The sequence below is a fragment of the Zonotrichia albicollis genome, chromosome 1, assembly GCF_047830755.1.
Source record: "Zonotrichia albicollis isolate bZonAlb1 chromosome 1, bZonAlb1.hap1, whole genome shotgun sequence".
NCBI lineage: Eukaryota > Metazoa > Chordata > Aves > Passeriformes > Passerellidae > Zonotrichia > Zonotrichia albicollis.
In genome coordinates, this window is record NC_133819.1 from 13,878,338 (window position 1) to 13,890,592 (window position 12,255).

Below are 12,255 nucleotides of genomic sequence, written 5' to 3' on the forward strand. Positions count from 1 at the left end.
GATTTTTAGAACTTTTACATAGCATACATTTCTTAGTTGTCTGGGGAGTGTGGGTGGAGTGATTTATAATGGGCAGCTGTTTCAAACAGAAAAAACAACCAGTATGTTGCTTGTTATTGTAATTCCTGAAACTATGAACTACTCCTCTCGTGCTTGTTTGGAGATCAGTCAATACTTGGAATAAGCATTTCCAGTGGCTTTAAATAGTTTGCAGCATGCTCAGTATTTTTGAGTATCTGGTCCCCATTGTATTTCAATATGTATGAAATAAATGCTGTGGGATTTGTGTAAGGACACTGCTTTTAAGATTTAACTATTTGCTTCAATATGAAGAGGCATGTTGGTAAGAAGAGCTAATGCTTTAATATCTGAGTTCATACTACTTTTCTACAAAATACATCTATTTTTTAATAGTTGTGTCATTTTTGATAGAGCTAAATCCAGCTCACAATGTTCAGGTGAATTGGTTGAATGGTCTTGGGAAAGCGTCTTGGTGGCATTACTGAGAGGACAGCAGGGTGCTGGAGCCCAGGTGAACCAAGAGCTTTAGGGGCAGCAGTAAGGCTGGATGGCATGAGGATTGGCCATGGTTGGGGCATCTCTTATCTCTGCAGGGAGCAACTGGGCCCTGCTACACTGGGCATGCACAGTGACCTGTGAATGCACAGGTACTCATTGTTCTCATTCCTGGGGGCTGTGCTGACAGCAGAGCTGTGGCTGATGGGGTTGCTAAATCCAGGTAGATGATACCAAATTATTTTCTTTGCCTCTCTTGGGTGCTGTGTTCCCCTGAAATCTGATTCTCTGGGAATCACCAAGGAGAGCTTGACTTTTTACTGTCCTCTGGAAAAATCTGAGAGACCACTGTAAGAAAGCAAGAGATGACCAGTTTCTGCAAGCAAAGGCTGAGCTGGGAAGATGCTCAGGCAGTCTTCTGAAGGAGAGCAGCTGGGGTGGGCAGGAGGCTGCATATGCAGCCTTTCTCTTTCCTGTGCACGTGACCAAGCAGCCTGTGTCCATCCTTCCACCACATACTGCATCTCTCTTGTGATGCCTTGGGGAATCTGGCCTCAGTTGTGGTGGGCAGGGACATGTCAGTCCCAGGGGTTTGAGGTCTGGGGTGGAGGACACCCCAGATCTTGCCAGTTCTGCTTTTGTGTCTCTGCCTGGATGCTGCAGCAAGACATTAGAGGAGCTTCCAGGCTGAATGAAGCATGTAAGACCTCTTTACTCTGCAGTCAGGAAAGACAGAGCAAAGAACTCAATTTAAGAATAAAATTACGGTGAAGTCTGACAACTTTGATGTTTTTTTCTTTTGTTCCTAACTACAAAACTTGGGAGTGTGATGATTTCATTTGAAAGCAAGTTGCACCACTGTGGCAGCAGCAGCCCAATTCCAAATGAGAGTTCCTGTTCCATGCTCCTGACAAGGGGCTTGTTGTGTTCAGCTGTCAGTGTGCAGAAGATGGCCCAGCTGTCTGCTGATGGTATTGGAAACAGCCCAACTGTCTGTTTAAGAAATTATCCAACAAAGAGACACCAAAATGGAATGGGGTTTTTTCACCAATTTTCTGCTGAAGGATTTGAATTTTGACAGGGCACCATGGGGGGTGCAGTGTAAAGGGGTTAGAAGTTGGTCATTAGGCAGAGCTGTCATTGCAAATTATCTCTGTCCAGGGTGAGAAGTTCTAGCTCATTTGGTGCTCAGACAGGTCCAGGCCTTAGGCAATTTGTTACAGTTCTCCCATGTGGTTAAGGGGACCCCAGGCACTAATTTTCCCTTCTCTTTGCAGTTGGAATCACCTGGGAGCCCCTCTGGGCCAGAGCTGCCCATAGAGACGCTGCTGGATGACCGGGAGCGGAGGATTTCCCACTCGCTCTACGGCGACATCGAGGGTCTCAGCGAGTCCCCCACAAAGAACGTGGCACTGGGCAGGATAATGGGTGAGTCAGAGCAGCTCTGCTAAGCAGGGCATGTTTTATTTCTCTCTGTGATTCACTGAAGGGTGGTTAATGTGTTATGTGGGAATTGGGAACATGGAGGTTGCGCTGACCAACTTAAAATGTGCCTTAAAATTCTGCTATGCAAGCCTTCTGGATGGTTAATGTAAAAAAGAAGGTAAAGCGGGATTCTAAGGTGAATTTTGCATCCTGTGGCAGGTGACAGAATGAATGATAGTAGAATTTAACATGGTCTTTCAATGTCTGGTTTAGGACAATAAATTATTGGTCAGTTTAGGCTCCATGTTGCATCAAAATCAGTGACTCATGGGAATTCATAATTTTTTTTCAATATTCCTTCCCCTCCTTTCAATCTCACTAAAATACAAAAATAAATAAGGAAAACTTGCATCCATTTATGCTTGTTAGGGGACTTATTAATTTATTTGAATGTTTGCTTTGTAGGACACCAATTTTAAAACCTCATAACTAATTATAAGCATCCCTTGTGTAGACTCTGTGCCCTGCCATCTGCAAGGTCCCAGTGGATAATGAGGTTATTAGTGCTTGCTTTGCAGCAATTCAACTTCTGATGTACAGAGCTAGGTAATAAAGACTTGCCTTGCCACAGGAGTGGTTGGATTTACTGACTAGGATGGGATTAGTTTGAAAGGATTTTCAAGTTTAAACACAAAAAGCAGCTTGATGAAAATAACACCTGACAGAAGACGTGATGATTGCTCGCTTGAGTTGTGAGTTTTAAAGAAGACATGGCTATTAAATCTAGAAATTTTTTTTAGCGTATTAGGTACACAGAATATGCTAGAGGATGCTACTATAAACTTCATATGAAGTGAGGCATAACTTAGTTTTAAATTGCTTTAGATTAGTTTTCAGCCTTAGAAAATTAGTCTACCACAGAGGCTTTTCCAATCAAGTTTGTGTATATTTTTTCACCCTATATCTTTTTATTTGAGTTGTGTTTGGTTTGGTTTTTGTTTCCATCCATGTTTTCTTTTAAAAATAATTTTTGTATTTTGGATTTTGCATTTTCTTTGTGGTAGCAAAATAGGACTGCTGTTAAACTCTCTGAAAATGCACAAGTTTGCTATTTAGGGTATTTCTTCCAGTAAGTCTTTTGCCCTTTTTTGTTCATTTAGGCAATAGTAATTAGAAACACACCATATTCTGTTCTATTGCATTTCATTTTGTGCAGCTTGGAGGAAAAAACGTGCACATGAAAATCAAGGCTGTGTGAAACCATGTCACCCAAAGTCATATGCTCTTAAAGAGAAAAATTTAGAAAAAAATGTATTTGTTTGTCAACAAATTTAAGGAGTGATAAAATAATTTGAAGTCTTTAGCACTATTCTCCCATAGAAAGAGCTAGTTCTTGTTGTGTCAAGGCTTTAGATAAAACATTTGCAAAGCACTGCCTTCTGCTTTTTCCATCAGTGCTGCAGAGGATTTACACACAGAGCTCATATGAGTGTTAACAAATTATCACTTAAACACGTTGTCCGGTTTTGTTGGGAGAGGGAGCCCTGAGAAAGTCTGGGTGTACCTGTGTCAGCAATGCAGTTTGCTTCAACATCAGAGGAGCACAAGGCTTGCCATGCCAAATTCAACTAGTAGCTCATCAGTCTGATATCATCCCTTTAGCAGTAGCCAGTAATTCATGTTTTACCACAAAAAAAATTTCCAAAGCTGTTAGCATCTAATACCCTTAGAAACTTTTGCATTGTATACATAGAAAAATAAAATCTATCCTTCATTTTCTAAGTTTCTCATAATCTGAAGTAAATGTTTTGATTTTCTTTGATTGCTTTTCTGAATTGATTTCAGGGACCAGGAACTATGTAAAAAATTGGTTGGTTGTGACTTTAATTCACTGAATCTTTAGTGGAAGCATGTTAGTGGAAAATCAGATTGTGCCTGAACGTCATAGTAAAAGTGATCTAGCAGTGTGTAACTAAAACTGGTCTTTCTAGGACTGGATTAGTCCCTTCTGCAATCACAGCAGAAGCACAGACCTGTGATGTTTAAACCCAGTTTTTGGGGAATGGTCCGTTTTCAATAAGACTGTTATTTTTGAATTAATCAGCCCCACTAAATTAAAACTGCAGTGTTCATAATCTTTCACATGCAAGTTTTCTTGCAGTGCCATACAACAGGGAGGTATTGCCTGTTGGGAGAGATAGGTACAGTTGCTTGTTTCAGAATAGCTAGCATTTTAAAGACTCAGTCACTTTTTATGCTGTGAAATCCCTGTCTTTTTTGGGTTTGGTAATGAGAAAAAAAGCAGGACATTTTTTTATTTTCCCAAGAATGTTTGTGTGGTGTTACATGACTCTTCCTCTCTTGAAAATTGGCCTAAAATTGAGGATTAGTCCTCAGAACAACCTTGCTGAAGAACTCTGGAGGTCTATACCTTCCCACACCAGTCCTGCCCACGAAACAAGCCCGAAGGAGTGCTTTATGCAGTGCTGCTTCCCTTGAGTGCTCTCCCCATTTCAAGAACCCCTCTGATGAGTGCTCTGAATCATCTGATGTCTTTTGAATTACCCCTCAATGGATTTTACTAAGCAAACTTTTAGTACTCAGTGCTTTTTAGGGAGGAGATGACAGTTTGTTTTCATGGAAGGAATAGGTCTTCCTGCTGCTTTTGCTCTTGGATGGGTTTGAGTTTTCTTCCTTCCTAATTTAAAGTATTCAAAAGTAATAATTTTTAAGTCTGGAAAATGCCTGCTTGTTTTAGTCATTGCTTAAAGTTGGAACAAAGGTTTCAAGAGTGTTTTGTTCCTTTAAATACCATTAATGTAATTTCAGGAAAGGTATTTAAGACAATTTCCTTACTCCTTCATAACTGACAAGCAAGAACTGGCTGTCAGAGCCTTGCTGTGAGAGTGGGAATAAAATACCAATTTTAGGATGTGATTTAAATTATGTAAAATAATGTTTGCTTACTGCAATAAGGCTGCGTGAATCTTTTCATGTTTCTGATGATTCTCATGTTGATCTACTTTTCTAGGTGTTTATTGCTATTATAGATTTTTTAATGCTTTTTCATTTGATAATATTTCACTGAAAATTTCTGATGGAGAAAAGATACAGCTCTGTATTGAGGGAATACTTTTGGTTCAGAGAAGATGGGATATTTTATTTATATAAATTTGGTCTTTTAAGAATTAGATGGCTGTAAGAAACCCTTATATTAATTTATTTTATTATTTCCAGGGTGCATGTTATTCAGTAAAACAACTGTGTTATACTGGTTTGCTTGGCTCTATAATTAAAAATTCAAGTCTTCTTCTGACATACCATTCTTGTATATCATGCATTATACTCCTGAGTTTTACAGTACACAAATACATAGCTGCTGTCTATATAAATTATTCTTATTCAACAAACAGCTTTGTACAAAGTCCTCTTTCATCTCCTTCTTCTAGTTGCTGATTTTTTTTATGAACGTGGCAGGTTTGTTGCTAACGGTGACTAAACAGAAGATATTTTTCAGGGGGTACACAGAATAACAGTCTCTTGCACTGAATCTGCTTTTCATCCTGAAGGATCCCCCAGAACTTTGTGAAGTTTGATAGTTCCTACACAACAGGAAATACTCTGTTCTCTACATAAATAATTGCTGTCTTAAGGGTAGAATCAGGAGAAAGCATTACTGACAGAAATTTAGCTAGAGATGTAGAGTGTTTGTCTCAGTGAAATGAAAATAACCCCTTACAATCAGAATGTAGTTCCTTGGCCAGGAATCTCATCAAAATGTGATGCTCTTCTACAATAGTTGACAGATCTGAGCACTTTGTTGAAATGCAAGACCTGTATACAGCAGAGAAATCTTTGTTGTTAGTCATTCTCCAGGCATTCATTGGACTGTTGGTCTGAGTCCCACAGTATCAACATGCTCATGAGTCATTCATAAGGTAATGCTGGGCTTGGAACATACGGTGAGAGTGTTCAACAGATTTTGTAGACCATCCTTTAAAGAGAGAGCAATAGCAAAAGCACAAAGGATCAAGCCAGAAACAGTTCCATGACAATGCAGTGTCAGTATGGGAGCCAAGTTATCCCAGCAAACATATTAACTGAACTTCAGGGAATTTCAAGATTTGAAAGGACCTGGAGCAGTTTAGTTCTTCATGAATAAACGTGTTATTCCTACTATTTACTCTGTGTGATTAGGGTTTTTTTAGAGGGCTCAATGGTGGTGGTTTAATTCAGGTACAAATTATTTTCTGGTGTATAATAGGTTTGAAGGTGTATAATATTTTTTGAAATATGCTGCTTGGCACATTTTTCCTTTTAGGATGAAAGTCCTCAAAGACCAGGAGACCAGCCATTTGGTACTGAAACTCTGAGGCTTTTTTCCTGCACAGACAGATGGGAACCCTTCTTGCCCAATAGCTTGGTGTAGTCCACAGGCTGTGCTCCTTTAGATTGGTAACTTGTCCAAGAAATTTGAGCATCATTGTTCTGAGATGAGAAACATTTGAAAGGGAGAATGTTTTACCTTGCTTAGTGCAGTGTCCAAAATACTTTATGTTATTACAGATTACCTCACTGAAGCTGAATTTATATATGCAAAACTGGAAGTGTAGTCAGAGTCTAAATTTCACAGAGTCTAAATAGCACTTTTCCAGCCCGAGGGAAAATTATTTTCTTGAAGAGGTTTGTAGACATGTTGAGCAATGCCTTAGATTTGTACATCAGTCAAATATACTGAAGATTACTGGGTTTGAAGTTTCTTTGATGTTTCCTTGTAAGGTTTCTCACAACACTTGTGGAATTAATTCTCCAGGGGTATTTTCTATCCACTTCAGCTGAGTTCTCTACAAAGCATGTATTGAGTCCAGTGCTGAGGTTTGTCCAACCATCTGCTGGAGGTGAAGCCTTTCACCTGTTTTTAGCTTCATCTGCAATGAAAAGCATAGGCATGTCAGATGGGTTTTCTCCCTAATTCTAAAGCAACTATTAAAATGTCAGTCTTCACCCTTGTCAGATATAAAGAAGGGTAGTGAAAAGTTAAAAGTGTTACTGAATTACTGTAGCCTCTCAGATGGGAAGTTCAATCTGCCGAGTGCCATAAGGTTATCCCTTTTCACAATGAATTCTTTGGAGACATTATTAACTACAGAGTTAACAGTCTTGTAGGCATTATGTTTGGAAAGAAGTACATTACCAGGCTAAACATTAACCTGTCCATCAAAGGAGCTATTGCTGGGCAGAATCAGCTGTTATGCAAACTGCATACATTCATTTCAGTTTGACAGTGAAGTGATGAGGTGTTCACCATGCAGTACCTTTTTCTTCCAGCCATTTTTTCAGCCTTCTTTAATGATCCCTTTGAAGCCGGTTTTCCCCTCTTTGGAAAGACTACTATATGTATTATCTAGTGCAGTGAGGATTTTAACTACCTCCTTACACATAGGGTTTTGTTTGTTTGTTTTCTTGTTTATTAACAATTGCATGCAAAGGTAGTGATGGTAACTGAAACCTTTACAGAAAAGAGGAAAACTTAATTTTCCCCTAATTATTTACATTTTTTTCCATATCTACAGTGAAAGTAAAGTGGAAATAATTGATGTGTCCATAGAAGCAGTTTAAAATATGGAAATAGAAGTTTTATGATACATTACACCGGTGCATCATAGTTTTAGTATAATTTTCAGTTTGTTGTCAGATTAATGATTGATTAAGCTGGTGTGTTTCGTCTCATGAGATATGACAGTTTTACAAATTGTTTTAGTAAGAACATACCATCTTTTAACTTGTACCCTCACAAATTTACCTGAAGTCTGCCCCTGATCAGACTCATGCTGAGTCTTGATGTAGTCCCTATCATGTATGTGAAGGTTCTTGTTTAAGTGTTTTAACAAAAGGGTTAAAACTTAGTTGAATTTGTTGATAATAGAATTTGTTCATTTTTTTCCTTCAAATTTGGATGTGTCCACTTCCCAGCACCACTTGAATAATTTCTCATTTCATGGGGGCTGACTGATCAGGAAAAGTGATGGCCTCTGTTAGTCCTTGTGGAACACATTCTTTTTTCTATCTAACAAGGTGATACAGGAGGAGATGCTATTTTTTGGGAGAGGTGCTTTTGGGCAGCTCCTCAGCCAGGACTTGAGGCTGTGGACACAGACAGGAACAGGGGAGGTTCCTCTGAACATCAGGAAACCCTTTTTCAGTGTGAGGGTGACCATGCACTGGCACAGAGTGCTCAGGGAGGTGGTGCAGAAGCCATACTCAGAAACAATTTTTTTGGGGTCCTGGCTGCATGGCTGTAGGTGTCTCTGCTTGAGTGGAAAGGGTTGGGCCAGAAGAGAGGTCTCTTCCAAACCTCAGCCCTTTTGCTGAGCTTGAAGACCTTGTGGTCTTGCAGTAGGCCACAGAAACAACTGGTGTGCATCAATTTTCAGGCTACTGCACAGGAAGATGGGTACAAAGTGAGACATAGTTAATTTTATTATCTGCATTGTGTCACTCTTATCAGTGGCACTGCAGTTTGACATAACCTTTTATCATCTGTGTTGAAATATTTTTCAAGGCACTCTCTGCACGCTGCTGTTATTTAGTTTTGGGGTTTTTTTCTCCCTTTTGTCCAGGTAAATATCAGCTGTCTCCAACAGTGAACATGCCCCAGGATGACACTGTCATTATTGAAGATGACAGGCTGTCAGTCCTTCCTCCTCATCTCTCTGACCAGTCATCATCCAGTTCCCATGATGATGTCGGGTTTGGCACTGTGGATACTGGTGGATGGGCTAAAGCTGCAATTAATGAGTCAACAGACTGGTAAGAGCATGGTTTAGTGGAAGGAAAAAAGAGAGAGCTGTAGTTGCATCTTTCCCTTTGGTTACATTTTGACTACTGCTAATTTAAATTTTTTTTTTTTGGTCACATTTGGATTTTACTATTTTCAAACTGTTAATTTTCCTTGTTTCAGGGAGGAAGTCTATACAAATACCTCTGGTTTCAGTTTTGTGCTGTGTTAAAGCATATTTGTGGAAATGTTACTTAGTACATAGCTGTGTTATTTTGATGATCATCTAACTTTTATTTAATTGCTACCTGACCTAGCTTTTGTAAAAAAATTAGCAAAATTTAAACACTTGACTTTATGAAAGACTGATTGGAAATTGTAATTTATAAACCTGACTGTAAATATTTCAAAATTTATAAAACAAAGGTTTTATTTTTATATTACAGTGTATATCTAGGAGCATCTCAATACTTTTGTATACTTCCTTGCTTTTCCTAATAATGCACTAATCTTTCAATTCTACTTAGAAGTCAAAGCTCCTTGTTTTGCCTCTGTGTTAATGCTCATGCAAAAAGAGCTGGTTAAGATTTCTTCATTATTTGTGAAGAACTGCTACTCATATTGTTAGATGATTTGCAAAGACAATGTACTGTAATAGCTCTAAATTTAAATATACAGAAAGTAACAGTTCCACATTTAAAGGTATGGAAAGTAACTTTATATGTGTAATCCATAGTAAAAATAACATTTGTGAGTCTTAGGTTGACTCTCTGATTACTTTAACACATTTTAACAGAAGAGCCTTATTGAGAAATGCATTGAGCGCCATTATTGACTTGCTTAAGTTCCTGGTAAAGAAATACTGTTTATTGCTTAGTTAGTACAATTAATACAGATCTAAGATTTAATTTACAAGTTCTCTAATTATCTGTAGTAATAGCAAAATAAAAGCCCACCTCTGTATGCTGCTACTTCTTGAAGCTGGATAATTACCACAAATGGTGTGAAATCATAGAATTTTCTTATTTTTCTTGTCTCTTGAGCCTGTTATGAATGTGTCAGCAATATTTTAATAGAACAGCAATAGCACCTGCTGGCTGATATGCACCTGTCAGCTTCTTCTCTGCTTTAAACTAGTTTATTTCATCTTATATCCAGAAATTGAGTTCTGTATTTTAAGTTCTGTTATAATGATTGTATGGAAATTTAATTTTTTCATACTCATTTACATTTTTTTGATGTTGCAGTTATTGTTATGGACAAGTCATACCTGTAATCTGGGTCCCTGAAAAGTCCATTTGTCTTTTGTAAAAGCTGAGAATCTGAGACATTTAGATAGAACAGTCCTCAAGCCTGCATATAATAGCTTATTTCTTAGGGAGTATTTTTAGCTGAATGTGAGCAAAATCCTATGAAATAAACTTAAAGCATTTGAACAAAACTGCGGATGCTTTTACATTGACTTCTGCATTGTGTCTTGCTATTCATATGCTTCTTTGTAAATGAAGTAACAGTAAAGAAAACAGGGATTAGGTATTATAGAATTGATCACACTCAAAAAAGTTTTAAGTGTGTGTATGAGAAACTGTAAAGGTCTTCAGATACAATGGCACTTAAAAGAGTTAAGGCACTTAAAGCAGTGTCGTGCTTTAGTACCTAATGTATTCTATTTGTTAAAAAAAAAAGTAAATGGCAATAGAATTAGATTGTTGCTATAATTTCCTGTGGCTAATGGATGAAGGAAGACTTGTAAAACGAAGGTGCATTGTATGATTTTGCTGGAAGGCACAAAGGGTAAAACTGAGAATATGGATGAAGGGTTATCCAAACAAGAATGGCAGCTGTTCTGAATCACAGAAGAAAATGTAAGCTTTTTCAGCCTCACAATATCTCCCTAATCCTTGATGAAAATGTTATGAAAACAAAGGGCCAATAAGACAGGATTAATAAATGGAATTTTAATAACATTGAGGGTCAGAAGACGGTTACATTCTTTTAAGGATCAGCTGTCATTCCAGAAATCTTATTTGTTAAGTATTCTAGAATATAGTAAATTGCATTTGGCATTGCTTAATGACTTGCACTAAATTCACCTCTGTCTTTTATTGATGTAGTTGAAAAATATTAAAATGAGACATTTTTAGGGGCATTAATTCCTCCTCTGTGCTCATTGGTTTTGCAGTTGTTGCTCTTCTTGGGGACTTTTGAATACTTTTAGACAATGTACATGCATTCAAACTCCTGTGATCCACGCCTTAATTACTGAAACACTCATGGGTCATTAATAATAGAAGTGAAACAGGACATGAAAATTCAGAACTCTATGTAAGGTTCAAATAAAGCTACTAAGTAGCACCTTTAGGGTGCAGGATACTGTGAAACATGTAATAATAATTCCCTTAATAAGTATGCATGGAAGGGAGGTGTGACAAGGGCAGATCAGGAAAGCAGAAAGTCTCTAAAAGTGGTGTCAGTGGAAATGCTGGATTCCAGCCTCTCAAATTCCCAGTTGCTGATGCCATGTCCAGACCCACCAGCTGCCCTCTCTGGGACCTGTGGTGTCCTTTTCAAGTTATATTTGAACTGGAGTTTTAGTCTGTTCTTATGACTTCAAGTTCAATATATGTGTGTGCTGTGTTTGCATGGAAATGATATTTTACTCTGGTAGAAGTTTTATATAGGAGGATCAAAGCAAGCTTGTATGAGAAAAGATGCATAGAGCCAAAACAAATAATTTGCTAAGTTCACCTTTTCTGAAGAAAGTGTCACAGGATACATTTTGTTCAGCAAGATGAAACCAGTCATTTTAACAAACGTGAGCCTGTGCTAACAGATGTTGCTGGAAAAAAAATTCTCACTTAGTAAAACCACATTTTCTGGCCTTCAGAGACAGGGCTGACTAGCAGGGAGCCAGAAACTTCTGTGTGGCCTTGGTAAAGTCAATTATGACCTGATTATGAAAGGTGTTGAAACCCTGTAAGTTCAGTTGGAGTCACTTTGGAGGACATTTCAGATTTAGGTGGTTCTTACTCAGCTGCATATTGCACTGCTATAAATGCTAGAAGTGTATATTGGCCTTGTCTCTTTTATCTTTTTATCATGTGGAGATAATTTTTTCCCTATTTTGTGGGAGTCAGTGTTAGGACTAAATAGTTATTTTTGAGTATGGTCTCTGATTCATCAGAGCTTTTAAGCATATGCTTGAGAACATTGCTAAATTGTGCAGACATCTCTGAAATAGTTGCAGTAATTAAATGTAAAACATTATGAGCCTGAGCCAGAAACATTAAAGTCAAAAGGCACTTGACATTGGCTTTATTCACATAAGCTCTGATCCTGCTCACACTGAAGTATTAAATGCCTGTCACAAGCACATATCTTATTATTTGTAAATCTACCATTACTAGACTGAATTTCTTTTTGGCTGTCTGGTAATGAGGGTAGTGATTTTCATCCTTTATAGTACCTTATGCCTTTGGACACTTTTCCTTACCTCTTTTTCTTTGTTTTGCCTAATGCCCAGGTGTTTTTTGATC

The 12,255-nt window shown here is 38.0% G+C and overlaps 1 protein-coding gene across 16 annotated transcripts in view; it reads left to right on the forward strand.

Moving 5' to 3' along the window:
• PARD3 (par-3 family cell polarity regulator) overlaps positions 1-12,255 on the forward strand; it is a 443,154-nt gene that overhangs the window by 276,238 nt on the left and 154,661 nt on the right. For all 16 annotated transcript variants that reach the window (XM_074558690.1, XM_074559146.1, XM_074558909.1 and 13 more), the window contains 2 exons: positions 1,794-1,944; positions 8,562-8,751. In XM_074558690.1, the coding sequence (XP_074414791.1) occupies positions 1,794-1,944; positions 8,562-8,751 (341 nt within the window). The remainder of the gene's footprint in view (positions 1-1,793; positions 1,945-8,561; positions 8,752-12,255) is intronic.